Genomic DNA, 26,499 nt, shown 5'->3' on the forward strand with positions numbered 1-26,499 from the left:
TAAGACCAGAAACTCCAAACTAAGAACACTGACAGTTCTGTTCGTGACTGAGTGAAAATATGAATGACTCACAGCCTTTTTCTGTGCACCTGGAACAGGACGCGACACAGACAAACCAGACTCATGGAAAGGTTTGGACCATCAAAAATCTGGTCTGCGCTCGTGCAGACAGTGAATGCAACACAACTCACCATCCAACCCAAGACTTTTGCTCTGCTGAGTTAGTTATGGAGGACTTCACCTTGTGGCGGAGGCTATTGAGTTAAACCTTTTATTTATTTATTTTGCTGATTTTATGTTCCATTATATTTTCTTTTTTATTGCTCCATCTCAATTTATTTGATTGATAAATTGACTACCTTTAATTGTGACCTTTTCATTTTATATTTCTTCATTTTTATTTTTAATTTTTCCTTTTAATGACACATTATTTTAATCCCAACTTTTTCCGAAGTTCACAGCTACTTTTTTTACGGTATTCCAATTCATTTTTCTTCAACAGTTTTATTTTTGTCGCTCCTTTCTGTAATATTTACCCTCGCTGACGTCGTTATATAAAAAATATTTTAGTGAGTGGGACCATTTTCGAATTGAATCCTCGTTCTTCAGCAGTTGCATGTCTCATAATCTTATAACAACTGATGACATGAAGTTTATTATTACTACTTTTAAACTGTCATCGTTTCTAACCGAGCAGCTGCGAGTTCTTAAAGAATTCAGAGCTGGTTTCGTGTCCAGGAAACTTGGTCTCAAATGTCTATGCTTCCTCTCATTGCAGTCCCAGTGTGGACACCTTCCGCTCCATTTTCAACATCATTGCCGCTTTAAATTTGTTGCTCCCTCCGCGCCAGTCCGCAGCGCGAGTGCCGCACCACGCATGCGCGCTAGCAGACGCGTCGCTTGGTGGATGTGGCCCGGGAGGAGGGGAAAACGGGGGCTGTGGAGGAGGGGAGGTCGAGTGAAAAGCAGGTCCTGCCATCCGGAAACCCGCTTCACACGCCGACACTTCCCTGCGGCTCCATCCCGGTTGCATCATGTCCGAGTCCGAGTCAAGGTGAGCGCCTCATATCTTGTCCTCTGTCCACGTATCTCCACTTCCTCCTCGCTGGTTGTTCTCCTGAAGCAGCATCACACGTGGGAGAGATGGAGGTCCGGCTTCGCGCGTCACATTATTATTGTTATTATTATTATTACCATGGCTACAACTTTCCTGAGCGCTCATAACCCGTTATTACGCCTTTAGACGCAATGGAAGTTTAGTGGCGACAGTTTACACTTGCGACGTATTCTGTACTCACACGCACGCACGCACATCCTCCGTGACGTCATTTGCTGTAAATCACACAGGTGGACTATTCATCAACAGAAACGTCGATCTTTAAACGACAAACAGAATATATTCAGCGACTTATCTTCCTTTACTGACATTGAATGAAGAAACGAGGTTGTTTGATAATGTTTAGAAAGTCAGCATCAAAAAGGAAGGAAGGTTTTTATGCATAAATAATTGTGTTAAAGACACAAAATACTTCTTCCAATGCCCATTCTTTCAACAAAAAGGTATTGGTCGTAATCTACATAATGTAATTTATTCAAGTTTATTTAATTTATTATTATCTTTGTATTATCTATTTACTTATAAGCAAAAACAGCGCTACAGCCTGCGTGAGAGTGGCCTGCTTCAAGTGCTGGCAAAAACTTAGTTTCATGAGGGAAACATCTATAGAACATTTTCCCTGAAAGAAATTGAGTTCGTAGACGACCTGTTTGACATTAAGATGCACGTCGTACGTCCCTGGTACTGTGTCATGTTGAGGGGTGCAAGAAAATATCTGTATACTGTCAAATATATAGTGTTGATATTTAGTAGATAAATACCTGGATATGCTTCGTATCACCACGTCTGGATCAGGATACGTATCGTATCGTGAGATACCAAAACACGGCGCTAGTCATTTTGTGCTGTAAAGACTGTCTGCAATGTGTGAGGGTGTTGGCTTCGGTACGAGTCTCAAAGTCTTGTAGCCGCTGCTTCATTTTCAGTTCTCACTTCACAACACATCAGCAGGTTTGAAAATGGTTTTGTTGCTGAGTCTTAAATTTCAGGTCACCCTCGTGCCATTTTAGTGCACAATAAACGCACTCTGACTTCAATATAAGGCTTTACGACACCGTGTTCTTGGATCAGCCATTTGAGTCCGGCTCACGCCTCTGAACCGGCTCTCCAGTTCCTCCTGGGAGGGAATCCTGACAAGTCTCTTCTCGCTCTAAACGCCAGTCATACGAGCCTCGATCGCTGGCCCTTGAGGGTCGACAGGATAACGTGTCTTCCAATTCGTGTCACGCATCTCTTATCAAACATTTGCACATGACAGTGTCGCCACGTCTGATGTGACACGAGTCACTTCCTGTCTGATGAAATGAGCCTCTTCCCAGGAGAAGTGAGAAGCGCTGGCGTTGACTCCGTCTTTCTCCCGACAGCGACAGCTACGAGGAGTGCCGCGCCACGGCGGACTGGCTGCTGGACAACACGCAAGTGCGCCCCCAGGTGGGGATCGTCTGTGGCTCGGGCCTCGGGGGTCTGGCTCAGATGCTCGAGGACCCGCAGGTCTTTGAATACTCCGACATTCCCAACTTCCCTCAGAGCACAGGTGAGAGCGAGGACCGGCTTGAGCGCCGCTCTGACCCCTGACACTTGCGTGTGTGTGTGTTGCAGTGCACGGCCACGCCGGCCGCCTGGTGTTCGGGACGCTGCAGGGGAAACCCTGCGTGTGCATGCAGGGCAGGTTCCACCTGTATGAAGGCTACCCGGTGCAGAAGGTGAGTGCAGCCCTATGAACACGGGCTTGTTTATACTGCCTCGTGGGGACCAATTCCTGACAACACACTATCCTCGTGAGGACCTTTTGCCGGTCCCCACGGGTCCAAACCCCAATTTGAGGACGAAAACTTCAAAATAGCTGTCAATATAACTGTGTCAATGGGAAACCTCCCAATATCCCCACAGGGATAGCAATACAAACGTGTGGGTGTGTGTGTGTGTGCGTGTTTGTGTGTGTGTGTGAGAGAGACCTCATCTGGTCCAACACAGCCGAAACATTATGACCAGTAAAGACTGAGATTCACTCACTGATTTCTTCCATTGCTCTCTGTTTCTGACACATATTGTGCAACTGCAGCATAACAAAGATGGCGGCCTCTGTTTTACTAGCTTCCAATGACTTTAGCTGATACTTGAATCAAATGAATCCTGGACATCCTTTATTATTTCATTATATTGTTCATTTTTCAAAATATCATCAAAGTTTTGTGGCAACTTTAATGATACATTTTTTCTACACCTTTCAATTTTTGGTTTCCTGTGAAATACTATTTTTATATATATGAAGCACTCATTTCCCATTTTAATTTCATTTTATTATCAAATTAAAGAAATATATATTTCCAAAATTATTAATTTTTCTCCTACATAGACCGTTATTTTCATGTTATCAAGTAAAAAAGTTTTTCAATATTTTTAAAATATATGCATACATTTTCAATATTAACAGATAAAGTATGAACTATGTTGGAGTATTGTGATTTTAATATATTATTATATCCATAATAAATTTCTGATTTATTAATATGGTGTTATCCTTCATAAACATATATTGAATTAAATTTATTAACACTTATTCAAGTATGTTATTTGTCAAATGATTTCTTTTTCCATCATTAGATCCTAGACAGTTGCATGTGTCAAATCTACCGAGGCGCGACATGAAGGTGGTCATAATCTTGTGGTCATTCACAGCAGATTGTTGTGGAAACATTAATATTTCAACTGTAATCTAGAATCTGGAGGATGTGTTTGAGTTGCTGGTGCGATTCCTGACCTCAGCTGTGTGTCCAGATCACGCTGCCCATGAGGGTCTTCAAGCTGATGGGGGTCAAGACGGTCTTCCTCACCAACGCTGCCGGAGGCCTCAACCAGGACTACAAGGTCGGAGACGTGATGATCATCAAGGACCACATCAACATGCCAGGCTTCGCCGGCGTCAACCCGCTGGCCGGACCCAACGATGACCGGTGGGTGAGGAGGTCACTGTGTGAACCGTGTCCGTAACGCACTGTCACCCTCAGGTTCGGGGTTCGATTCCCGTGCATGTCGGACGCGTACGACCGCGAGCTGCGGCAGCTGGCTCTAGACGTCGGCGCGGAGCTGGGCTTTGGTCCGTTCCTGAAGGAGGGCGTGTACTGTGTCCTGGGGGGGCCGTCCTTCGAGACCATCGCCGAGTGTCGCATGATGCACATCCTCGGCGCCGACGCTGTTGGTGGGTTCGCCGTCCAGACAGAGCTCACCAGCTCGTCTGACCTGTGTGTGTCGTCCCCTCAGGCATGAGCACGTCTCACGAGGTCATCGTCGCCCGCCACGCCGGGATGCGCTGCTTCGCCATGTCGCTCATCTCCAACCGAGCCGTGATGGACTACGACAGCCGCGAGAAGGCGAACCACGAGGAGGTTCTGGAGACCGGCCGGCTCAGGGCCGAGCAGCTGGAGCGGCTGGTGTCCACCATGATCGGGCGACTGGAACACAACAGCTCCTGAGTCAAACAGCGCCCCCTTCAGGGCCACCTGGTTTCTACTTTTAAGAAATTTTAATTGCTAACTTATAGATTATTTATTGCTCGTCTACATTCCAAGATCCTCAGACGACCAGCGCATCGGGCCGTCGTCACCAAGTCTGGATTTATTTATACGATCGTGTCACACTGAGAAGCTTGGCCTCAAATAAAGAATCTGCAGTTCACTTCACATGTGTTTGTCATTTATGCACCTATGCACCATCATGTTCTCTGCAGTTTTCATTCAAATAACTAGCAACAAATATTACATATAAAAAACGTTGGGTTTTTTTCAAATATTGAAGCGACATGTTTTGTAAAATCTCACTTATTCAGATAGTAGAACACAAAATTAAATTTTATAAATTTAAATTTATAAGTTTATGAATATAAAATAAACGTGTCAAAACTAAATAATAACAAAATAAATGTCCGCTCATCGACTCGCGAGCGCCCTCCGTGGTGCGTTCAGGTGTTGTCTGTGAATCAGAACTCTTTCTCGCAGCCGCCACGCCACAGTCTTCACGGCTCGCGCTGCTCTCTCTCACCCAAACTTTCCTTGCTTGTCCCTGGACTCCCTCCTCCGCCGCAACCGTCTCGCTCTTCTCATAAAAAGTTTCCATGACGTTCGAACGCCTCACACAGAGGTGAGGATTTTATTGTTTGCCTGCGGCGGCGGCTCGATCCTCCTCAGAAGAGGAAGTGGCGGGACTCTGCCCTGGTTTCACTCACCGTCACGTGACTCCACACGACCTGCTACATCACTTACAAAGCTTCCACAAACATGGCACACTGGACAGCTCTGACGTCACATCCAGAGATAAAATTATTCCTTAGTATCTACTGAAAATATTTACGCTTTGATCGCTTCTCTGACAGTAACGTCCATATTTGGAAATTCTATATATGAACAACAACATTGTGAAGTTCGTGAGTCAGCTGGGAAACATTTCGTGACGTCAGTAACAAGTCTCCTCTGGCGCCATCGTGTGGCAGCCTTTGTAGCCATCTCCAGTCGTGGATGAGCGATAAACGTTCGCCATTGTGACACATTAGAAAAGAAGCATTTAGAAGTAGCATTTTTAATAATAAATTAACGGGGAAAAAAAACGTAAAAAAAGAGGAAAAATGTTTTTTTAATTTTATGAAGGTCAAATTTAGAGTTTGGAGCTGACTAGGCGTTTTGCTTGTAAGAATAATAAATGAATACCACTGTTATGAATTTAAAAAGTAGAATTATTTTAAAAAAATAATTAAAATACTATAACAATAAATAAATTCCAATTATGGAAAAACAAATGAAGGACTTCCAAAAAATGCAATTGGATGTAAAACAATTCTGACATGACAAACCTGAACTAAAGTGAGCCCTGTTTATGTCGGACTGTTGTTTCAGAACATCGGTGAAAAAAAACAGTTTGGATTTGGATTTTATTACAAATAAAGTCATCACAACTTCATAGAAAAGCTTTTTCACAGTTCAGCTTGAAGACGCAGAAGTTGTCAGCTGGGCGTCGCTGCATAAAGTCCCTTGTTAAATAAACATTACGACCACCTGAAGAGGAGCGGGTCACCTAAGGTTGCTGTCTGAGTGAAAAACGAATCAAGAGCAAATAAATACTTGGATGAAGAGTCGGCGGAGGTCTCAACGTTTAGCCACTGTAGGGGCAGCGCTCAGCTGTAGCTGTGGATGATGCGGTGTCTCTTCAGGTGGTGCATGAGGATGAAGGTCTTGCCGCACTGGCCGCAGCTGTAGGGCCGCTCGCCGCTGTGCGTGCGCTGGTGGACCCGCAGGCTGCTCTGCTGCGTGAAGCGCTTGCCACACTCGCCGCAGACGTACGGCTTCTCGCCTGTGTGTGTCCGGTGGTGGATGCTCAGGTGGGACAGGCACTGGAAGTTCTTGCCGCACACGGTGCACCAGAAGGCCCGCTTCCTCTTGTGGGTTTGCTGGTGCATCTTGAACTGGGTCACCCGGGCGAAGGCCTTCCCACAGTGTGAGCACATGTAGCCGCGGGGCGGCGGTGGCTTGAACACCTGCTCTCGAGCGGTCGCCTCACCGTCCACACGCTGCTCCGCGTACGCCGTCCTCCCCCTGTCAGGCTCACAAGGCTCCGCCGGAGGTCTGGGTGGGAAGCTGGACGGCTGCATGTCCTTCAGGTACTCGCTGCTGTACCCTCCGTTACTCTTCACCGTGTCGGAGGCCACACCAGCTTGGTCGGGGAAGGTCGCAGAGTACTCGTCCACCACACTGGAGAAGTCCGGGTAACCCGCATCCAGCTCGCTGCCTTCGATGATGGACGACCACAGCTGGTTCTCGCGATCGTCCAGGGAGAAATCGGGGAGAGCGCTGGAGGCTTTCGTGGTGGAATGCGGGCAGCCCTCCTGACTGAGTCCCGACCGCTCCACGTCCTTCTCGGTCTTGACGGTCAGTCGCAGGCTGCCGGCCTCCACAGTGGCGTGGAACGGGTCGCTGAAGCCGGGTGCCTTCTGCTGCGGCAGCTCAGGAACGCTGAGCCGGTGCTCCGGCTGGTACGGTCCGCTCCCCTCTGCGCCCGCTGGAGGGCGGAGCTGCAGCGCTGCAGGTGAGAGAGCAACACTCGCTGACGCCTTGTTTCCACCGCTTATGAAGGACTCATGCTCATATCACTTCCCACCACTAGGAGGCCACAGGTTTCACTGAGAGGATGTAGCGGACCATGTACTGACCTCCAGGTTCTGCTGAGTCACTGATCCACAGCGCCTCGTCTGGACTCTCCTCTTTGATGGTGAAGGAAACTGTGGCGTCCTCCAGCTCTGGGAACTGGCAAAGACTATGGTGAAACACCACAACCTCAAAAAAAAAACAACAGTTTTGAAGACCTTCCTCAGAACCTCACCTTGACCTCTCCAGTGGGGTCCAGGCAGGTCCCACCATCACTTCCTCCTTCAGCATAGTTTTCTAGAAGCAGAAGCTTTTATTTTGAAAACAAACCGAAACAGAAGCGGATTTCTGCATCATCTATTGCACACAAACGGTATAACTGGAAGCTCGGCTAGCTCGTGCGATACACCGTGGAGAAAATACCGCGTGACTCACCGAAGCTCCGCTGCTGTTGCGCGTTTCTCTCCTCCATCATCTGCAGTTTCCTCTTGAGCTGCTCGTTCTCACTCTGCTTCCTGGAGATCTCCAGATGCAGGAAGGCACATTTGTCATCGACCAGTTTGGAGATCTCCGCCACCGCCGCCTTCACCAGGACCTCCATGATGGACGAGAGCTGGGTCTGGAACGGGATGCACGCCATGCTGACCCATCCAGGGGGACGCCGAGCCAATAACGACGGGGGTTAAACGCAGGAGTGGCTTTAAAAAACAGCGCTCGGCGAAGCACTAGGACATTTTACCACCGCTGGCGAGCAGGAAGCGCTTCCGTGTGAAGGTGACATCTACCGTAAATACTAGTCCAGAGGCGCAGCGGGATTGAACCCATTTAAAAAACAACTCAAATTATGAAAACGCAATTAAGTGAACTCCACGGACGGAAAACGCGGACCATAAATCAGACAAGGGGCCACACTCGGCCCTTCGCCTGCCTTGATGTGGCCTTGATGGAGTCAGAGCGAAACTGATCATCTAGAAACTTTTTTTTTCATATTAGAATTGAATTATAAGTAATGTATTGCCCTAACAAAAAAATAATTACATTTAAAAATATCTCTTTATCATAATTTTCTACAGCCATTTACAACTAAGAAGCACTACAAATGATTTCTAATTCCAGCTTTTTTATTCTTGTTTAAATGTTATAACGTTTTCAAGTCACACTAATTCTTTCTGTCTTCAGGTTTGACAGCCCCTCTTATTGAGGCCCTTTCATGATGTGGCCCCTAGGAATTCACCATATGTTAGTGGAGAGAAGATAAGGGCCAAACAGTCTGTTTTTCTCTAGAAGAGTCTGAAAATAACCCATCCACCCACAGTCTTGATCGGAGGTCAGGTCGCGGGGGCAGCAGCTTAGGTATAGAGGTCCAGACTTCACTGCCTGCATTCTCCTTGTAATCGAGACCACTTTACCCAAGACCTGTCCAAGACCAGAGTGTGCAGAGGTCCAAGCCTTAGACCAAGACTTGGAGGCCCCAAGACTGAGTGGAGATAAAAGGCGACTCATTCCAAACATTTCAAAATGTTTAAAGTCAAAAATCTGTCAGATTGTTCTAGAAACAAGTGAGAAATGTTGAACTTGGTGAAGGGCTAAAATGACCACCTCAAGTTCCTCAATCACAAAGACAAACTTTTGAAAGTATTTTACGCAGTAAAAAAAAATAGACTTCACTGGAGCTTCAGGATATAAACTCTGTGTTTGAAAGAGTCAGAACACCACCCGGTCAAAAATAGACTTGGGTAAACTCGTATGTCGGAAATAGACTCAGTAAATAAAGTCTGACAAACGAGGTCACAGTTCCACAAACCAGCGCAGCACATTGTCAGGCGTTTGAGGAAGAACATCCACAGCACATGGTCCATGTCACACATAAATGTCAGTGGGATCAAGCACAGCACGAGCTGAGAGTCTCCGTCACAGCTCCTCCTAGTGGTCGATGTGTGGAAGTTTCCCTCTCCGCAATAAAAAAAAGCACTGTAAAAGGGTTGTAAGTGAAAGTTCCTCTTTCTATTGTTTTGAAATGATGAAGCAAAGTTCTTGATGAGAATAAACCGTTTAATTTCAACACAGAAATTTCCTCTGTAGACAAACACTTCAGTCAACTGTTGGCCACGACGACACCACTTTTCCAGCCGGTGTCAGGATCATAATTTATGGAAGGCAGTTGGACCAGATCCACTTTTTTTTTTTTAACAATGAAACCGAGAAGAAGAGAGACAGGCACTAGGACCCAGAGGAAACAGCCCCCACTCGTTTAGTCGCCAAATAATTCAAACACACACGGCTACGAAACACGGAAGTATATCAAACTGTTTTCCAAATGACCATCAGGTTTGTAAAAAATAAAGCCCTCTGGGGATTCTGTTTGTTGATTCTGTTGCGCCCCTAGTGGAGATGGAGTGATCAGCACGTGCCGACTTTTGTTCCGCTGCCAGACACAAGAGTCGGGCTCTTGTTGGTTCTGTGATATTTTCGGGTTCCTCCTTCATGCGTTCACCCGTTCATCAAAGGACATCACAAACCTCTCCACATGAAAAGTCACAGCTCAACAAACTTCAAACAAAAACAAAGGCAAAATGATGACATTCAGTTGACGTGACACATGGGAAAATTCCCGATTCTATTTGGGGATTTTGAAATATTCCTTGCAGAATAGTCGCTAAACATTCCTCAGTGATTTCTGGAATTGACTGAAGTGATGAATCAGCAGCAGCAACGTGATAAACAGTTACACTTTCAGCCAGGAACTGCTCCCATTGGTCACAAGACGTCGCGAAAAAAACAGTACCAACAAATCAAAACAGACGGCGGAAACAGCCTCTATCGCTATCAGCTAACAAGACAAGTTTTTTTTTTCTTAATCTTCCATTTGGCAATAAAAACGGTGAACGGCAGGTTTCCAGCTTCTGACTTGAACTTTAAAACCGATTCCAACATACTGCAACACAAGACAATGGCCGCGCCTCTCGAAATGCTGCCCCCTTGTGGACATACATACATGTTACTACTGTATACTGAGTCGGCCCCAGGAACTCAAGTTTTTTTTATTGTATATATAATATCCAGATTCACATTCATTCAGTCATGACAAGATGATTAAAAAAGGCAAAGAAAAGCTGAACATTCAAGGGCTTGTTTCACACAAATCTGATTGTAAGGATTGAATTAAAGAGTGTGAAGAAAGCAAAAGTAAATGCCCAAGTGACGTGAACAGTGAATGGAGATTATAGGACGTGGGATCAAACGCCAGCTACACACTTCACAGCTGCGTACCATGAAACAAGACATCAGCAAGTTAACGTCCGTTGGCTTCCATCAATTTCTGCTTCATTGATCCTTAATTTCATTTTAAAACTCGTGGTTTAGATGAAACTACAAGGCAATAATAACAACAACACTGCTTCCCAGTTACAGTGAGGTTTCAGTCTCAACAAACCCAACAGCACCTTCTCACGTAGCCGGGAAATTATACCGTACTTGTACTTATTATTTAGCGATTTTCAAATAAAGAAAAGGGATTGAAAAACGCTGCCCACTCTGTGTACGCACATCTGAGTTATGAGCTTAGGAGCTTTTGTGTCAATATATATATTTTTTATATTTGCAATTGGAAAATAAATCAGGATATTACTAATTCAGATTTTTTTTATCTTGATATTATTCACATTTGTTCACAATACTGCTGAAGTTTGTCAAAGAAAAGTTAGCATTAGCAGCATCTTGATTGTTCTTCCTGTCGTGTCTGCCAAAATAAACGCTTTTGTGTGAGAATTAAAGTGAGTATCTGCCCGATATGAGGTTGAAATGACACACATTTTGGCGACAATCAAATATTACTACTACAGGGGCTGTTAGCTTTTCTCCACAACACACTTTTCAGGGAAAGCCACTTGAAATTTTGGTGAAGTCCAGCTTTAAGCTTCAGTGTAAATTGGTTGCCAACAGCTCAACGGCATCTCAATGATGAAACTAACCTGAACACGTATAGAGTGATGGCTTCAGCCACCCGCAGTGCCTGAAGTTCAACCCAAGGGGGCGCTATATGAAGACCCCACGGATTGAAAACAAACGACAACAAAAAAAAAATCACTGACACAGCATCATAAATAAGGCACCAAAAAATGAAAATGGCATAAATTAAAACGAATCCAGCCTTTCAAAATAAAAGCTGTTGAACAGACAAAAAGAGCTCCGGTGGGTGACATTATCATATTTAGGTTGAACAATGATAACCGACGTGGCTGTTTGGTCGTCACGGTGAACATTGATTTGTGTGTTATAGCACTCATAACTAAGATAAATGAAGGGAGAACGTGGTGCGGTTTTGTGGCTTGAACGTGGAAGAGAGCTCGAGTTTAACTATGGAGGGACAGGATGACAGAAGGTGGCGCATGCAGCCGGGCGGGAAGCTCAGAGGAAGTCTTTACAGCTGTGTCGCTCGAACAGATCGAAGGTATCAAAACTCTGACCGCAGGTGGAGCAGATGAAGCAGTTCTGGCGGCTGGACTCGCCGCCGCTGTTGTCGTCGTAGCTCCCCGCGCCGCTCACGTTGAAGTCAAAGACGTCTTGGTGCCGCGAGTCGAGCTCGTGCGCCACGTGCGGGTCGCCGGGCTCCGAACCCCCGGACGGCACCGCCATCAGCGAGTAGCGCTCGCCGGGAAGCATCTCCATCTTCATTTTGTCGTTTAGAAAAGGCAGATCCCTGATTTGTGCCGAGTAATCCCTCCAGTCGCCGGAGGCCGAGGACGGAACCAGTTGGAAGTTCATGTCGTTCAGAAAGACCCGGACGGAGCGGTCGGCCGGGCCGTCGGCCTTCTTGGCGTTGAGGAGGAAAGCGTGCTCGGGAGGCGCGGCGCCGTCCTGGGTCCTGGTCGGAGTGGAATACTCGCCGCCGTCCCCGTCCAGCTTCACCATCACGATGTGGTCCGAGGTCGACTCGCTGTACGACGAGCTGATGAACGGCCCGTCCAACAGAGCCCTCTTGGAATCACCGTGGTTCTCCACGGGTCGATCGGCAAGCATGCCGAACATGGCCCCCTGCAGCTCTGAGTTCTCACCTGCGATCCAAACAAGCGGTTAGATGGGACCAAAGCAGAGTTTGTGATCCCTTACCGTTACGGTGCGTCTTCATGTGGCCCTTCAGGCTGCACTTCTGGTTGAAGCACCGGCCGCAGATGTGGCAGCCGTACGGTTTCTCTCCCGTGTGGATCCGGAGGTGGCGCTCCAGGTGACCCGAGCGCTCGAAGATCTTCCCGCAGTACGTGCAGTTGAAGCACTTTTTGGGTTTGACCATTTGGAAGGAGTTGAATCTCTGGTGCTGGTGGTGCGACAGCGGGTCCATCCACACGTCGTGCGGCTCCACGGGTCCGTAGAAGGTCTGGGTCATGCTGTTGTTGTTGAGTTCTCTGAACTGCTTCCCTGAGAAGCTGAAGGTGCTGGCAGAAGCTTCCACATGTGGCGGCATCAACTGCAACGTTCCCGGGAGAGACATGGAGCTCTGACCGGCAGAACCGTCGGAGCTCTGGCCCGGACCTCCAGACCCATCTGTGGTCCTGGCCTCCGTCCCGTTCGGTCTTTGAGAACTGGACTTCTGGTCCTCTTTTTTCAGTTTCTCATCAGCGTTTTCTGGCTCGGCTTCTTTTGCCTCCTCCGTTGGCTTTGGTGTCGGAATCTTCTCTTCCACTGGTTCTGACTTCACCTTCACCGGCGTTTCCTCTTGGTTCGGGTGAGTGGGTTCAGCCATGGCGGAGACTTGGACCTCTGGAGGAGCGGGATTGGTACTGGACTTCTCCTCCTGAGTCGTCTCCATTTCGACTGGTTGGGTCTGAAGAGCTGAAACATGACAGTTTAGCTTCACGGAAGGAGACGTCTTCTGTGAGAGGATGGCCACTTACATCTGCGGTGAATCTTCAGATGCTCCTTCAGGCTGCAGTTCTGGTTGAAGCGCTTCCCGCAGATGTCGCAGCGGTACGGTTTCTCTCCGGTGTGGATCCTCTTGTGCCGCTCCAGGTGCCCGGAGCGCTCAAAGTACTTGTTACAGTACGGACACAGGAAGCCCTTCTTGAACATCAGCCTCTTCACCGTCCTCCGCCGCACCGCGTTGTACAGGTTCCGGTGCTGACCCATGGACAGACCGCCCTGGAAGGGGGAGCCGCAGATCAGCCGGGACTCCTGGACGGGAAGACTTTGCAGGGCGCCGGGTCCTAAATGAAGGAAGTGTTTGGATGCGGGATCTTCTTGTGTCGTGGGCCTCCACTGAGGAAGCTCCTGTGTCTTCTGGTCTTCTCTGGACGGTCCAGACTTCTCACCCACTGCCTCTTCTGCTGGTTCGGTTTTCACCTGGACGTCACATTTGGGCGGAATCATTTGGTCTGGATGGATGGGCGTGGAGTCAGGTGCGGCCCGGAGATTCTGGCTGCCACCTGGTGCATCTGTGGAGGACAGTTCTGGTGTAAGAACAGGTGAGATGGTGAGAGACTTAGCAGCACCGTCATCTACTGGAGACCTGGAGCAGAACAGCTGAGAAACTCCTACATCTTTCCCTCACCCCCAACAGAGTTTCAGTGTGGACCATCAAGCTTCATGGCGCTGAGACCAGATCTTCCTACAGAGCAGGAGCCATGTCTGGAGACCAGATCTTCCTACAGAGCAGGAGCCATGTCTGGAGACCAGATCTTCCTACAGAGCAGGAGCTATGTCTGGAGACCAGATCTTCCTACAGAGCAGGAGCTATGTCTGGAGAGCAGATCTTCCTACAGAGCAGGAGCTATGTCTGGAGAGCAGATCTTCCTACGGAGCAGGAGCTATGTCTGGAGACCAGATCTTCCTACGGAGCAGGAGCTATGTGTGGAGACCAGATCTTCCTACAGAGCAGGAGCTATGTCTGGAGAGCAGATCTTCCTACAGAGCAGGAGCTATGTCTGGAGAGCAGATCTTCCTACAGAGCAGGAGCTATGTCTGGATCTACCGTATTTCCCAGACTGATTAGTCACAGTTTTTCTTCACCAGTCCTGCGACTTACACTCGGGTGCAACTTGTACGAATTAGAATATATAATTTCACAGGTTCCTAAATGTTATTTTATACTGAGATTCTTCAAGACTGAAAAACAGTTCCTGAAAAGCTCCTGTGACCGATCCAGCCACTTCAGCTCTGACCGAGGGCACACGAGTCGTTCTCCAGCCAGAGCGCAGTCACAAAGCTTTCTGGAGGGAGGAAGTGTTGAGAAATCACTCCCTAAGCTGAGTCTGAGTCAATGAGTCAAACAAAAATGAAGCCATCAAAACAATGGATTTCACTTGGGAGCAGCCAAATTACAGGGCAGCAGCCAGTACAGTAGGAAAAAGGGGGAGTAGAATGCAGCTAGGCTCCATAGCTCGGGTGGGAAGCTCGTCGGGATCACTGTGGAAACCTCAAGTCAGAGGGCTGGGAATGTATTTTGGCTGCTTTGATCCTCATCCAGTGGCCGGAGAGGTTCAAGATTACATGTAGTCGCAGACAGAGAGCAGCAATGGAAGCTCGCGTCCACCTCATGATGGGTGAAGGAGGTGTTTTCTGGAAACATGATACTCGTCCAGAGGGGATCCGGGAAGTGCGTTTGATCCCCCGCTCGTAACAAAGGTGCCCGTGGAGGGCTCGGCTCCAGGGAGGACGAGGGTGGCTCGGTGGACGCGGGGCTGTGAAAGGGCGTGTTTGGCTCCGCGGCGCTCACCGTCCTTCCCCCGCAGCTCGGCTCTCGGCGCCCCCCTCTGCCGCGCCACCTTCAGCTCCCGGTGCAGCACCTCGATGTTGCTCTTGAGGATCTTGATCTCGTTCTCTCGCTGACACATCTCCAGCCGCAGCACCACCATGCCATCCTCCACAACTTTGGCGATCTGAGACACGGCCGCTTTGGAGAGGACGTCGATGATGGAGGCGATCTGAGTCCGCAGAGTCACGCCGCTGCTCGACATGATTCCGGCGAGCCTCGACTGCGAACCGAGCCGAAAACACGCGGCCGAGGATTGGAGATGGCGAGGTTCCGAAGCCCGCAGCCGCTGCTCTCCTGCCCGGCTAGAGCTGGTTAGCTGTGTTGACTAGCTAACAGCACGGCGGATGTTAAAGCGCAGCTCCCGTAAACACTGGAGGAGCGGCGCACCGGAACCTGGAGAGGGCAGCACGCGCATCCCTGCAAACAACTATAGTCCATGAAATTCATTCGTGATCTAAAACGTGCAGCAGTGTTTTGACTGTATATTTTGTCCACTATTAAGTGCACCACTATTTTTGGTTTGAAAAAAAACGCAAAAAATTGAAGCGTCTGGAGACACTTTATTTTTCTTTTTGTGATCATTATTCATGGTCCAGCAATGCCTCGCCATTATTTTAAATAATGTGAGATGATTTATCCGAAAGAATGCGTTTTGTTTTTCTGAGTAATATGTTTATTATTGCTATTTCTTACAGTTTAAATCTAAGGAATTTTGTTTATTTATTAGTGTATTTTTTCTTTTTCTTTCTTTTTCTTTGGACATTTGTTTTTTGTCTATTTTTTCGTCCAGTTTTTCAGTATATATTTCTCCTGAATTAAGCCGATACTTCAAACTCCCACAAGAACCTCCAACTTGCAGCTCCTGTCTCACACATCATAAACAAAAAAGAAATTATTCTGAAAATTCTTGAAAAACACAACATTCAAATAAATACAAATTACTCAAAAACATTTTTTTATATTATATATCAACATATTTTATAAGAGAATTCAATACCATTGTGTAATTTTCAGGCCTTGTTTACTGTATACACATTATTAAATCAATGCTAATAAAAATTAAATACTGTAGTAAAATTCTTCGCTAAAACAAAAAGAAAAACAGAAAATAATTTTAAGAAGTTAAGTCCAAGTTAAGAATAAAAATACAGAAAGTTATGTGTCAAAATTTATTTATATCTCTATATTATTCAAAAGTACTTTGTTAAAAAATTGTGTCGTATTCGTCTTCCATGTTTTCATGTGGACTCCTCACGCACAGGAGGAGTCCACTGTCCTCCCTGTCTACTGCGAGTCGCCGCCCCACTCCCACTGACGCTCCTTCTTCTCCCGCCTCATGGTTGCTATGGCGACAGCTTCATCGAAACACATGCTGACGGGACTGTTGCGGTCGGCGGCCTTGCTCTCCCTCTCCTCGTCCACCTGCTCGCTCAGCCGCTGTCGCAGCGTCATGGCGGCAATCTTGCAGTGCTGAGGTTTGGGCGGCACCACTGGGACGGCCTTGGCCTGGTAGACCTTCACCCAAGGGGTTTTGGAGACGACCAGCGTCCGAGCGACTGCTTCAGGCGCCCAACCTTCTCGTCCATCAGTGAGGACTTCTGGAGTCGGTGCGGGAAGTTGGACGTCGCTTCCTGAGCGTTCCTCATCTCTCACTTTTTCAGTGACCTGCTTTGACCCCTTCATGTCGGTCACATGATCCAGAGTCTCCTCCTTTGTCCGACTTCTCTCCTCATCCTCTATCACTTCACAGATCACATCCTCCAGTTCCTCCCAAATGTTGCCACTACAGAGTTCCTCTGGTTCCTCCATCGGTTCCTCCTCATCTGTCACCAGACTCCTTCCTCCAACCGTCTCCTCTCCTTCACAGGAACCTGACTCCTCCTGAGGAGGACCATCAGCTAACATCTCACCGCTAAACCCATCCGCTTCCTCATAATGTGGCGGAATGTCCTCTGCGTCCCTCGGCTCTTCTTCACTCCCTGCAGCCGCCAGAAAGTTCTCCTCGTCTTCAGCCGTCAGGATGGGAAAGTCCAAACAGTCGGGCGGTGGAGGAGGAAAATCGTTTTCATCATCGTCACTGTCGCCCAGAACCTGGTGGAGATCCATCACCCTGCAGAGAAGAAACACTTTTGATTCATCTGTGGTGACACTGGGAGGGAGGAAACCAGAGTTCACTATGCTTGTCGGCATGTTCAACATTTCAGATTTTCAACTGATGTATTTATTTGATCATTTAAATAATATATTTGTGATGATGTTTTTTTTTTTTAAATCATTACAAATGTATTACATTCCCCCTGACAAGTCTCTTGTTATCTGACGTATACAAAAATTTTTTATGTTTTTTTTAAATGTTATTTTTCAATCATTCTTCCTTTGAACTGATGGATGAATTAGCTTCCATGCTAAAATTTCATACAAAAATGTACTTCTAGTGTTGCAAATAATGTTGCTGATTTGTCATCTTCATCACAAATTCTCATTCATTTATAATAGTTTTGCACTCATCTCGCTGAAATACTATCTTCCTTTGCTGTGGAAAATGACATTTTGTTATATAAATCTTATATTTTGTTGTCTGTAATAATATGCACATTTTTTGTTTTATTATTTCACACTGATAAACTTTGCAAAAATATTTTCTAATATCATTTCTATTGTATTGTATTGTATTGTATTGTATGAGCTCAGATTATTATTCAAAATGTTTGAATAAGAGATTCAAAAATCAAGTATTTGAAGTGACGTGGAAGTGTATTTCAAATAAACCTTTTCGTCTTGAGAAATCTTCTCACCTGTGGCTTTGCTTTCTTCTCTGCTCCTCTTCCTCGCCTTCACCGACCTGCTCTTCCTCACCCAGGTGTGTCAGATCATGCTCCCCTCCCGCCTTCTCCTCCATCTCCTCCTCCTCACCTTCCTCCTCTCCATCATCATCCTCTCCTCCCTCCCCACCTCCTCCAGAGACCCGTCTCTGCTGGAGTTCTCCATCCTGACGGTCGCACAGGTTGAATAAAAAATCCGGGGGGAGACTTTTCATCAGCAGGTTGTCGTCACCACTGCTGTATTCATCTTCATCGTCATCATCATCATCATCTTCATTGTCGTCTTCGTCGGAGCTGGACTGCTCAGGCGGACACACCGGTGACGTCATGTACGGGAGACTGAGAGACTTAGTGTGTCGGTGTGTGCTGACGCTGAGGCGCCGGTGCGGGTCGTGACCCGGGTCCAGGTGGGAGCGCAGCACTGGTGCATCATGGGAGGTCTGCTCCATGAGCTCATACTCATTGTCAGTGTGACCTGGAGGCTCCACGGAGAACTCCCGGACCTGGGGAGGGAACAGCGAGGTCACATGGGGTCGTAATTATTTCTCGCAATAGGAGAGGTATGTTCACCTGATAGGGGGCGCCGTGATCCATGTGGTCCAGAACGCTGCAGTCCATTTGGTCCAGGAACTCAAAGTTGTCTTGGACGTAGCCGGAAAGTTCCTCCTCAACTATTTCAGTGGAGTTTAGAACGTCGTCACACGCGCTGTCCTCCTCTGCTGCCCCCTGCTGGGTGTCCTCAGGAAAGACAGGATTCATATCTGACACACAAGTCATGAGAAACAAAGAATGAAAAACTTCATCCACGAGAATCTGTGGGAGAAGTCGGGAACTCACCGACGTATTCTCCGGCATCTGGAGTCTCCTGGTCCTGATGAGAGCTGGACCTGACACTGCCTCTGGCAGGAGTCTGCTCTCCTTGCTCCTCCTCCTCCTGTCCTCCCATCTTCTCCTCCACACCTTCTCCATCCTCCTTCACTGCCACCTTCTCCTCAGCCACGCTGCTGTCCTTCTTCCTCTCCTTGTCTCCTACCTCCTCCTCTCCTCGCCCCTTCTGCCTGCTGCGGTGGACGACCCGGTCCGCCCCGCCGCCCTGCAGCAGACCCTGGGCCAGGTTGGAGGTGATGTGGAGCGGCACGGTGACCAGGGTGGGTCCCGTGATGTGCATCGCCGCCCTCCGTCCAGCTTTCGTGGTGAGTCCCGGGGACCTGGACTGGATCCCGTCTGAATCCTGAGCCCCGGGAGCATCAGGGTCCAGAGCGGTGTAGGTGCCCTGAGTACCCCCGACCACCAGTCCGGTTCCCCGCCGGAAGGTGATGGCGTACTCACTGCCGCCTCCTGCCGGAGAAGATTGAGCCGGAACGACAAAGTTGTTGTTGGAGGGAGTCGCCGAGGCGGAACCTCTGGGCCCTGAGAGACCAGAACTGTTGTGAGTCCAAAACCTTAAACAATCCTGACTGAGGTTTGATTGAAAAATACAATTAAAACTTGTAAAGTGGCTTTTATAGTGTAAATCTCAAACACAAATTTGGTGTTTTAAACTGCTCGTGTTACACAACGAATGTAGCCATTTTGATATAGCATTATATCATATATATAGAAAATATAGAATATTAAAATATTGTTTTACACAGAAATTTGGTAAAAGAAGAAAAAGAAGAAAAGAAGAAAAAATCTGACCCAAATTTTTGAGTATAAGTTTAATAACAAAACTAACTAATCACAAAATGTCATAGTACTTCCAAATATTAATAATTTCATCATTCTTATTCATGTGTTTTGGACCTAATAAATCTATTTGCAGTTTGTCATTTCATCTTGAAAGGTTTTTGTTAAGAAAAACATATATGTCATTATAATTTTACATTCCGTCTTTCTGTATAAAAGCTTAAATCATTTTCAATAATTTTGAATATAATTTCTCAATTTGTGTTTTGACAGATCAGATTTAAAATTTAAAAAGAAGCAGCAATATTTCGGTTTTAAAACTTCACATTTCCCTTTTAACATTAAAGAGTACTTACTGAAAACATTTTTTTCCTCAATCAATGTCTGAAACTATTTTTTAATGTATACTTAAAAATCTTCATCATTTATATTGTTTTTGCCATGAATCCACATGGTTCTCCTCACCGTCTGTAGAGTGCAGCTGCGAGCTGAGTGAGTCCATGCTCCTGGCCGGCCTCAGAGTCGATCGGTCCTTCTCTGCAGGAGAGACGTTCGGTCAGTGTCAGCATCTCACGGCAGTGTTGTTGTCTCCTGCTGCACCTTTGGCCGAGTGTTTGTGTCGTTTCTTCTGGTCCTGGAACCGTCCTCCGATGTTGAAGATGGACATCCACTTACGTCCTTTAAGAGATCCTTTCCTCCTAGAAGGACAACAACAAAACATATTTCAGACCTGCAGATCATGGCTCTGCTCCTCCTGTGAGACCACAAGACCAAGTTCCTGAAACATCTGACAGGGACAGTGACGGCAGTTCACCACCGGTGTCTCAGGCTCTCAATGACCTGTATTCGGTCGATCCTGGAATTGAACCAGCAACTCACTTGTCGGTGCCTTCGATGATGGCGTGGTACGGCTGCATGGGCAAAGGTCCGTCACCTGGACCAATGTTTCCGATGTTCCTCAGCATGTGTGAGGAGAAGGGTTTGAAGAATCCCTCCTCCTGATTCGTCGTCGCTGACGGCGAGGGGAGGGACTTGCTCCACTCAGCTGATTCCCCTGGGAAGAGACAGATGTGTAAGTGTGTGTGGTATGTGCATGTGCTTGTTTATCCTACTATGTGGGGACCAGTTCTTGACAAAACACTATTCTAAACTATGGGTAACTTTGGCTGGACCCACGAGGTTAAGCTAGGGTCATTACAATTGGGTTTCAGTTCGGTTCAGCGTCATGGTTAAGGTTAGCCATTTGCTTTGGCTGGTTAGGTTTAGGGTGAGAGGCTGGGGAAAGGGTTATGTCAATGAGAAACCTCCCCACAAAGATAGAAATGTAACCATGTCTGTGTGTGTGTGACGTACCTGCATCAGGGAACAGCTGAGCAACATGTGAGAGGATGAACTCCACCACGATGGACTGAACTCGGACTTCCATGAATGCTGCTGTGCCGTTGAATCCTGACGTCTCGATGTCCTTGGACCTGGAAAAACAAGGTCAATTCATACAGTGCCTAACTGTGCTCCTCACCAAGCTAGAAAAGTGGTATGGCCCAGAAATGATCCCACATCTTGTAGTCTGACCTGAGCAAGTTTGGTGCCCAGACAATGGCGAGGTTCCTGGCATGCATGTTGGTCTCAGAGGAGTACGATGCCATTTTGACCAGATGACGCATCAGGAACTCCAAAGTCCTGCAGGGAAAATACCGAGATTTGACGCCAGTGGAAACGACAGTATGGTCGGACAGATGTGTTTCAGATTTGGACCTGTAATGTGGCAGGGGGAGTTCTTTCAAGACGTCCCTGATCTTCACCAGGCGCTCCTCCTCCAGATGGATGGCCACGGCCTCCTGCAACAAAGGCTCGTCTCAGAAGGACACGACAAAGTCTAGATAAAGAGACACCCTCTCGCATGTCTGATCCCATCCTTGCTCCTCTGGACATCACTTACCGCAAACTTGTCGTAGAGCTCGTAGGTGAGCAGAGGGTTGGGGAGCTCTCTGAAGTAGGCCTTACACAGCGAGCTGACGCAGTGGATGTCCTGCAAGTACAGATCCTTGTTGAGATCCAGAGTGCCGTCGCTCTCAAACTCGCTCCTGCCCAAACACAAAAAGACATCACAGACATGATAGAGCTGCAGTGAACACCTCTTAGTTCCTCGGGACATACCTGAGCTTCTGGATGTTGGACGAGACTCCAGACAAACGGTAAATTCCGTCGACAATCCCATGTTGCTCAACGAACTCACTGCAGCAGCGAAGCACCAGAGGAACTAAGAACAACCAAAGGCTGGGTTACTGAGTATATAAACTTTCTGGACGATTAAAAAAAACCATGGTGGAAGGGGCTGCTTCGATTTCCCCAGCTACTTCTGTGTCAGCAGAAGAGTAGGGGAGGTAGGGGAACATCTGCCTTGGTATGGGGCTGGCCACTGGGGGAGGTTTGTAGGGTTCCTTCAAGCAAGACAGCTTCATCTTTGACTTCTTGCTAGCTACCCTTGGGGTTTGAGGGAGGAGAGTTGTCCCCTGTCTTGGTGAGGAACACCTTTTGACTGGAAGAAGGGATTGACCGGAAAACAGGCATATGGATGACCTGGTGTGTGTGGGAATGCCACAATTCCAGCGCAAGCTTTTGATGCCCTGATGAAGGTGCTGGAATCTGGAATCTGAGTTTCAGGGGTTAAAGGTTCCCTGGATCGAAGGGCATTGGATGATATGTGTTTAGTACTTGGGGTGACGCCATGGATTTGTATAGCCCTTGGATGAAGCACAAGAGTGGTAATGGTTTGTTTCCTGCTGATCCTAGGGAAGCTACCGTCTGGGGCAAGGTCAGTTAAGTTGGTCCAACAGGTTGACCCAGGGAACATTGATGGGTCACTGAAAAGGTACTTGGATTGGGAGGAAAAGGGTGAAAAAGCAAGGTTCTACCTGGTATGAGACCTCAAGGAAAGAAGGAAGAAAACTATGAGCTGCGGTTAAAGAGGCACCAGTAGGGAAGTCTTCGGGTGGCACCCAAAAGATGACCCTGAGCCCAAGGATCAACACAAGGTTAAAGAGCATGGTTGCCTGGGGTGTACCTCCAAACTCCTAGTAGAGTGTCCCGAGGCGAGACATACATGAGAGAGGGGAGCAGGTCAATCAGTGTCATCCAAGTGTTTCCTGTCGGGGTGGCTTAAATAAGAGACCCGACCCACAGACTACCAAAGACAAGCCAAGTTGTGTTGGGACGATGTGCTTATGCCATCTGTCCTTCAAACTCACCTTCTTGTGCAGAGGCGCTCAGATGCTCCAGCAGGTCACATCCGAACACCTTGTCTTTGTTCGCCACTTTTCTCCGGACTCTCCTCATGGCTTCCTGTTGCTGCTTCGCTCACATTCAGGCCTGTCGTCACACGGTCGCTTCAGAGCCGAAGCTGCTTCATTTAGCCAGAAAGTCTTCCCTCTCTAAATGAAACCCGCGGGTCATCTTCCACCCTGCAGCAGAGAGAAAATGGCAGGTGAGAGTCCAGCCGCTTCTCACAGGCAGATGTGGCAGTCCACTTCCTCGTGAGGCAGTTTTCGAATGAGAGGCCACACCCTAGTCCTCTGCTCCTTCTCTTTAATGGCCCCTGAGAGCGGTGCCCTTACAAATCCTGATCATCTCCCCTACACTCTTGGACCCACCTCGAACTGGATCCAGACCAGCGCATGTGAGGTCCACTCTCTCAGCTTGTGCGGCAGTCGCTGACACTAAAGCGGAAGTGCTAAGACCAGAAATCATACCTTCCGCACTTTTCCCACGCCACCTGCTCCAGCCAGCGTTGCTCTCCTCCCTACTTCTAGATTTCTGAGCTAACAAACTGACAAGTTAGTCAAAAGGTTTCTACCTTCTCTCTGTAATGGCGAACAAACAGCAGCATAAATGATGATGCAAGAAACCACCAAACTTCCCCTGTTGACTTCCTGCGTGTGTCTGCTTCTCTTGCGCTTTCTCTGTTCCGCGCTTAACAGAGAAATCACTTCGCTGCACCCGCATGTTGCATCTGTCAGTGCTGCTGTCAATCAGACTGACCTCATCTGGGTGGGTTGCAGCACTGCGTGATGGAAACATTATTATTACTGTTCAGATTAATGGGAAGTTTTGACATTGCTCAGACTGATGGAAAGTTACTGGTGAAGGCTGCCTCGTTGTTTTTTGTTAAACCATTCCTCCTGACTGTTGAATTCGAGATCAGCCTTTTTATTTTATTTTATTTTATTTTATTTTATTTTATTTTATTTTATTCCAAAGCACTTTCCTAGTTGGTGCGATCCCCACTGACAATGGCAATAAATCGGATTCTGAGTCTGAACTCCGAGTGCAGACTGAGCGTCTCACGGATGCTCAAGGTTGTTGCTGCATTCTTGCTTGTTATCTCCAATGTTACTGTGTACCCCTCCTGTCCAGTGATCAAAGTGTACGCTCGCTGAGAATTCCTCAGTGAGAGTTTCAACTTCATACTGTGAACTTCCAAATTCCACAACAAACTTGGTGTCAGAAGTGGGATCCCAGGACGATCGTTGGACCAGTGGCAGACGTGGGTAGACCGCCCAGGATTACAAAGACATGCTTCCTCTTTATAACATCAACACCAACTGGGTTGTCAGTAACCCATCAAAATTCAGATGGGAATTTAAATTGTCTTCAATTTCAATGTAGACCTCTGGTGTATGTGTACAACTGGTGGGTACAACTGGCCGCCCACATTTTGAAAACAGCACAACCATATCTGACAGACTGACTCAGATGTGATGACTCCTGACAGACTGACTCAGATGTGATGACTCCTGACAGACTGACTCAGATGTGATGACTCCTGACAGACTGACTGGACTCAGATGTGATGATTCCTGACAGAGTGACTCAGATGTGAGGACTCCTGACAGAGTGACTAAGATGTGAGGACTCCTGACAGACTGACTCAGATGTGAGGACTCCTGACAGAGTGACTCAGATGTGAGGACTCCTGACAGACTGACTCAGATGTGATGACTCCTGACAGACTGACTCAGATGTGAGGACTCCTGACAGAGTGACTCAGATGTGAGGACTCCTGACAGACTGACTCGACTCAGATGTGAGGACTCCTGACAGACTGACTCAGATGTGATGACTCCTGACAGACTGACTCGACTAGATGTGAGGACTCCTGACAGACTGACTCAGATGTGATGACTCCTGACAGACTGACTCGACTCAGATGTGAGGACTCCTGACAGAGTGACTAAGATGTGATGACTCCTGACAGACTGACTCAGATGTGAGGACTCCTGACAGACTGACTCAGATGTGATGACTCCTGACAGACTGACTCGACTCAGATGTGAGGACTCCTGACAGACTGACTCGACTCAGATGTGAGGACTCCTGACAGACTGACTCGACTCAGATGTGAGGACTCCTGACAGAGTGACTAAGATGTGATGACTCCTGACAGACTGACTCAGATGTGAGGACTCCTGACAGACTGACTCGACTCAGATGTGAGGACTCCTGACAGACTGACTCAGATGTGATGACTCCTGACAGACTGACTTGACTCAGATGTGAGGACTCCTGACAGAGTGACTCAGATGTGATGACTCCTGACAGACTGACTCGACTCAGATGTGATGACTCCTGACAGACTGCACTGTGCTGCACACGTGACTTCTGTACCTGACAGTACCAGACTGACTTTTAAGAACCAAATCACTCCAAATACAAGTACAATACACAGCAATGTAACCGACTCTTTTGAGGTCAGAATGCCAAATGCAACAAACTTGTCGATAACACTTGTGGTAAATTTCCAAACACCTCTTCTGCCTGCCTCATGGAAGCTTATGTTGAATGGGTCGCTGCTACATGTTTGTTTTCGGCCAACTCCTCAGTGTACGACAAAAGTGACTATCTGCTATGGTCAAGTGATGCTGGATTCGGGTCGGCCCATGATGCTCTTTGGATCTGTGGGAGGAGCTTATATCAGGTTCTTCCCCACAGACGGAGTGGCATCAGGTCACTGGTACGTGTAGGTCCGTCCTTAACTGTTTTGTCTGACCCAGTACACACCACTCTTCATTCTCCACACTTACTGGTGACTGGTGAAGGCTGCCTCATTGTTGTTGTTTTTCCATTCCTCCTTGTTATCAGAACTCCGAGTGCAGACTGAGCTTCTCACAGATGCGCAGGGTTGTTGCTGCATTCTTGCTTGTTATCTCCAATGTTATTGTGAATCCCTCCTGTCCAGCGAATAAAGTGTACGCTCGCTGAGAATTCCTCAGTGAGAGTTTCAACTTCATACTGTCAACTTGTCTTCTCACTCTCTTTGCAAAGATTCTTCAATAAATATTCTTAAAAGACACTGCTCTCTTTATTGAAGTCAAGGAATTCCACAACAACAGCAAGGGGCTTCACAACTAAAACCTAGTTGAAAAAGATTTTGTGGATTGAAGGAAACGTTGAAGAAGGTAAATTTCCCATCCACACTAGGTTTACTATGTCACAATATAGTACACAGTACTCTGCTCTGCCACTGGCGGTGCTCCTCTGCAGTGAGAAGGTTGTGGTTTGCTGGTGACCCCAGGATTATTGTGACCCAAGTCATGGTCCCCTGACCTGCTCCCCAGATCAGTCAGTCAACTCTCTTTAAGTTCTTCTTGTGTCTAGTGCAGCACAAACTCCAGGAGATGCAGCCCAAATGTCCTGACAGAAGTTTATATAAAGCTTTGTGTCATGCGACACGTGAAATTGTATGTGCATTGTTGTAATGTATGTATTGTGTTTCATATGGTTAAAACTACATTTTTGACACACATTAGATAGACAAGACAAAAAAAAGGATTAATAATTTTGGCTTTGTAAACCAATATATTCTCTTTGTTTTTAATTGAAACAGTATGTTTTCAATTCAAATCCGGTGTTAAAACTCGTTTATAAAACGGAGACGATCAATGTACGTGACGTAGCCAGGTTTCGAGTGATTTTTAAATATAAGTAATAAAATATGTATTTTGAAAAAAAAGATTA

General features: G+C 47.2%; 4 protein-coding genes across 7 annotated transcripts; 1 reads left to right on the forward strand and 3 right to left on the reverse strand.

Annotated features, from left to right (window-relative positions):
• The first annotated feature begins 913 nt into the window (after nt 1–913).
• pnp5b (purine nucleoside phosphorylase 5b) lies at nt 914–4,781 on the forward strand. The gene is made up of 6 exons (XM_053883230.1): nt 914–1,054; nt 2,482–2,651; nt 2,717–2,820; nt 3,896–4,071; nt 4,126–4,316; nt 4,379–4,781. Exons 1-6 carry the CDS (start codon nt 1,035–1,037, stop codon nt 4,588–4,590), a joined length of 873 nt encoding a protein of 290 aa, XP_053739205.1. The 5' UTR covers nt 914–1,034; the 3' UTR covers nt 4,591–4,781.
• Nucleotides 4,782–6,084: 1,303 nt separating this feature from the next.
• LOC128769879 (zinc finger and SCAN domain-containing protein 5A-like) lies at nt 6,085–7,979 on the reverse strand. Its single transcript, XM_053883931.1, has 4 exons — nt 7,684–7,979; nt 7,484–7,545; nt 7,314–7,407; nt 6,085–7,183 (listed from the first exon to the last, which is right to left on the reverse strand). The coding sequence occupies exons 1-4, from the start codon at nt 7,886–7,888 to the stop codon at nt 6,282–6,284; spliced, it is 1,263 nt and encodes a 420-aa protein (XP_053739906.1). The 5' UTR covers nt 7,889–7,979; the 3' UTR covers nt 6,085–6,281.
• Nucleotides 7,980–9,304: 1,325 nt separating this feature from the next.
• On the reverse strand, nt 9,305–15,325 carry LOC128769434 (zinc finger protein ZFP2-like). Its single transcript, XM_053883146.1, has 4 exons — nt 14,957–15,325; nt 13,140–13,676; nt 12,358–13,077; nt 9,305–12,302 (listed from the first exon to the last, which is right to left on the reverse strand). The coding sequence occupies exons 1-4, from the start codon at nt 15,195–15,197 to the stop codon at nt 11,656–11,658; spliced, it is 2,145 nt and encodes a 714-aa protein (XP_053739121.1). The 5' UTR covers nt 15,198–15,325; the 3' UTR covers nt 9,305–11,655.
• A 690-nt stretch (nt 15,326–16,015) lies between these two features.
• si:dkeyp-68b7.12 (rho GTPase-activating protein 30) lies at nt 16,016–25,752 on the reverse strand. 4 transcript variants are annotated; one of them, XM_053883330.1, is made up of 14 exons: nt 25,566–25,752; nt 22,734–22,946; nt 21,643–21,745; nt 21,425–21,569; nt 21,241–21,323; nt 21,058–21,165; nt 20,839–20,957; nt 20,365–20,539; nt 20,086–20,183; nt 19,951–20,022; nt 18,655–19,227; nt 18,388–18,578; nt 17,791–18,320; nt 16,016–17,105 (listed from the first exon to the last, which is right to left on the reverse strand). In XM_053883330.1, exons 2-14 carry the CDS (start codon nt 22,819–22,821, stop codon nt 16,280–16,282), a joined length of 3,111 nt encoding a protein of 1,036 aa, XP_053739305.1. In that variant the 5' UTR covers nt 22,822–22,946; nt 25,566–25,752; the 3' UTR covers nt 16,016–16,279. The 4 variants fall into 4 exon arrangements, with proteins under 4 accessions (XP_053739305.1, XP_053739304.1, XP_053739303.1 ...); XM_053883329.1 differs by lacking the exon at nt 25,566–25,752 and adding an exon at nt 23,339–23,438; XM_053883328.1 differs by lacking the exon at nt 25,566–25,752 and adding an exon at nt 23,235–23,408.
• Between the last annotated feature and the right edge of the window lie 747 nt (nt 25,753–26,499).

Source organism: Synchiropus splendidus, chromosome 13, assembly GCF_027744825.2.
Source record: "Synchiropus splendidus isolate RoL2022-P1 chromosome 13, RoL_Sspl_1.0, whole genome shotgun sequence".
In the NCBI taxonomy this organism is placed as follows: domain Eukaryota; kingdom Metazoa; phylum Chordata; class Actinopteri; order Syngnathiformes; family Callionymidae; genus Synchiropus; species Synchiropus splendidus.

What these genes read in the sequence shown, in the direction of transcription:
- pnp5b (XM_053883230.1), top strand. Translation starts at nt 1,035, where the DNA reads ATGTCCGAGTCCGAGTCAAG. An exon ending in CAACTTCCCTCAGAGCACAG is followed by an intron (nt 2,652 to 2,716) that starts GTGAGAGCGAGG and finishes TGTGTGTTGCAG; the next exon opens with TGCACGGCCACGCCGGCCGC. An exon ending in AAGGCTACCCGGTGCAGAAG is followed by an intron (nt 2,821 to 3,895) that starts GTGAGTGCAGCC and finishes CTGTGTGTCCAG; the next exon opens with ATCACGCTGCCCATGAGGGT.
- LOC128769879 (XM_053883931.1), bottom strand. Translation starts at nt 7,888, where the DNA reads ATGGCGTGCATCCCGTTCCAGACCCAGCTCTCGTCCATCATGGAGGTC. An exon ending in ACCCCACTGGAGAGGTCAAG is followed by an intron (nt 7,408 to 7,483) that starts GTGAGGTTCTGA and finishes AGTCTTTGCCAG; the next exon opens with TTCCCAGAGCTGGAGGACGC. An exon ending in TGACTCAGCAGAACCTGGAG is followed by an intron (nt 7,184 to 7,313) that starts GTCAGTACATGG and finishes TCTCACCTGCAG; the next exon opens with CGCTGCAGCTCCGCCCTCCA.
- LOC128769434 (XM_053883146.1), bottom strand. Translation starts at nt 15,197, where the DNA reads ATGTCGAGCAGCGGCGTGACTCTGCGGACTCAGATCGCCTCCATCATC. An exon ending in CGAGCTGCGGGGGAAGGACG is followed by an intron (nt 13,677 to 14,956) that starts GTGAGCGCCGCG and finishes TGTCCTCCACAG; the next exon opens with ATGCACCAGGTGGCAGCCAG. An exon ending in CATGAAGACGCACCGTAACG is followed by an intron (nt 12,303 to 12,357) that starts GTAAGGGATCAC and finishes TTTGGATCGCAG; the next exon opens with GTGAGAACTCAGAGCTGCAG.
- si:dkeyp-68b7.12 (XM_053883330.1), bottom strand. Translation starts at nt 22,821, where the DNA reads ATGAGGAGAGTCCGGAGAAAAGTGGCGAACAAAGACAAGGTGTTCGGA. An exon ending in AGCTCTACGACAAGTTTGCG is followed by an intron (nt 21,324 to 21,424) that starts GTAAGTGATGTC and finishes CCTTTGTTGCAG; the next exon opens with GAGGCCGTGGCCATCCATCT. An exon ending in TCAGCTGTTCCCTGATGCAG is followed by an intron (nt 20,540 to 20,838) that starts GTACGTCACACA and finishes GTCTCTTCCCAG; the next exon opens with GGGAATCAGCTGAGTGGAGC.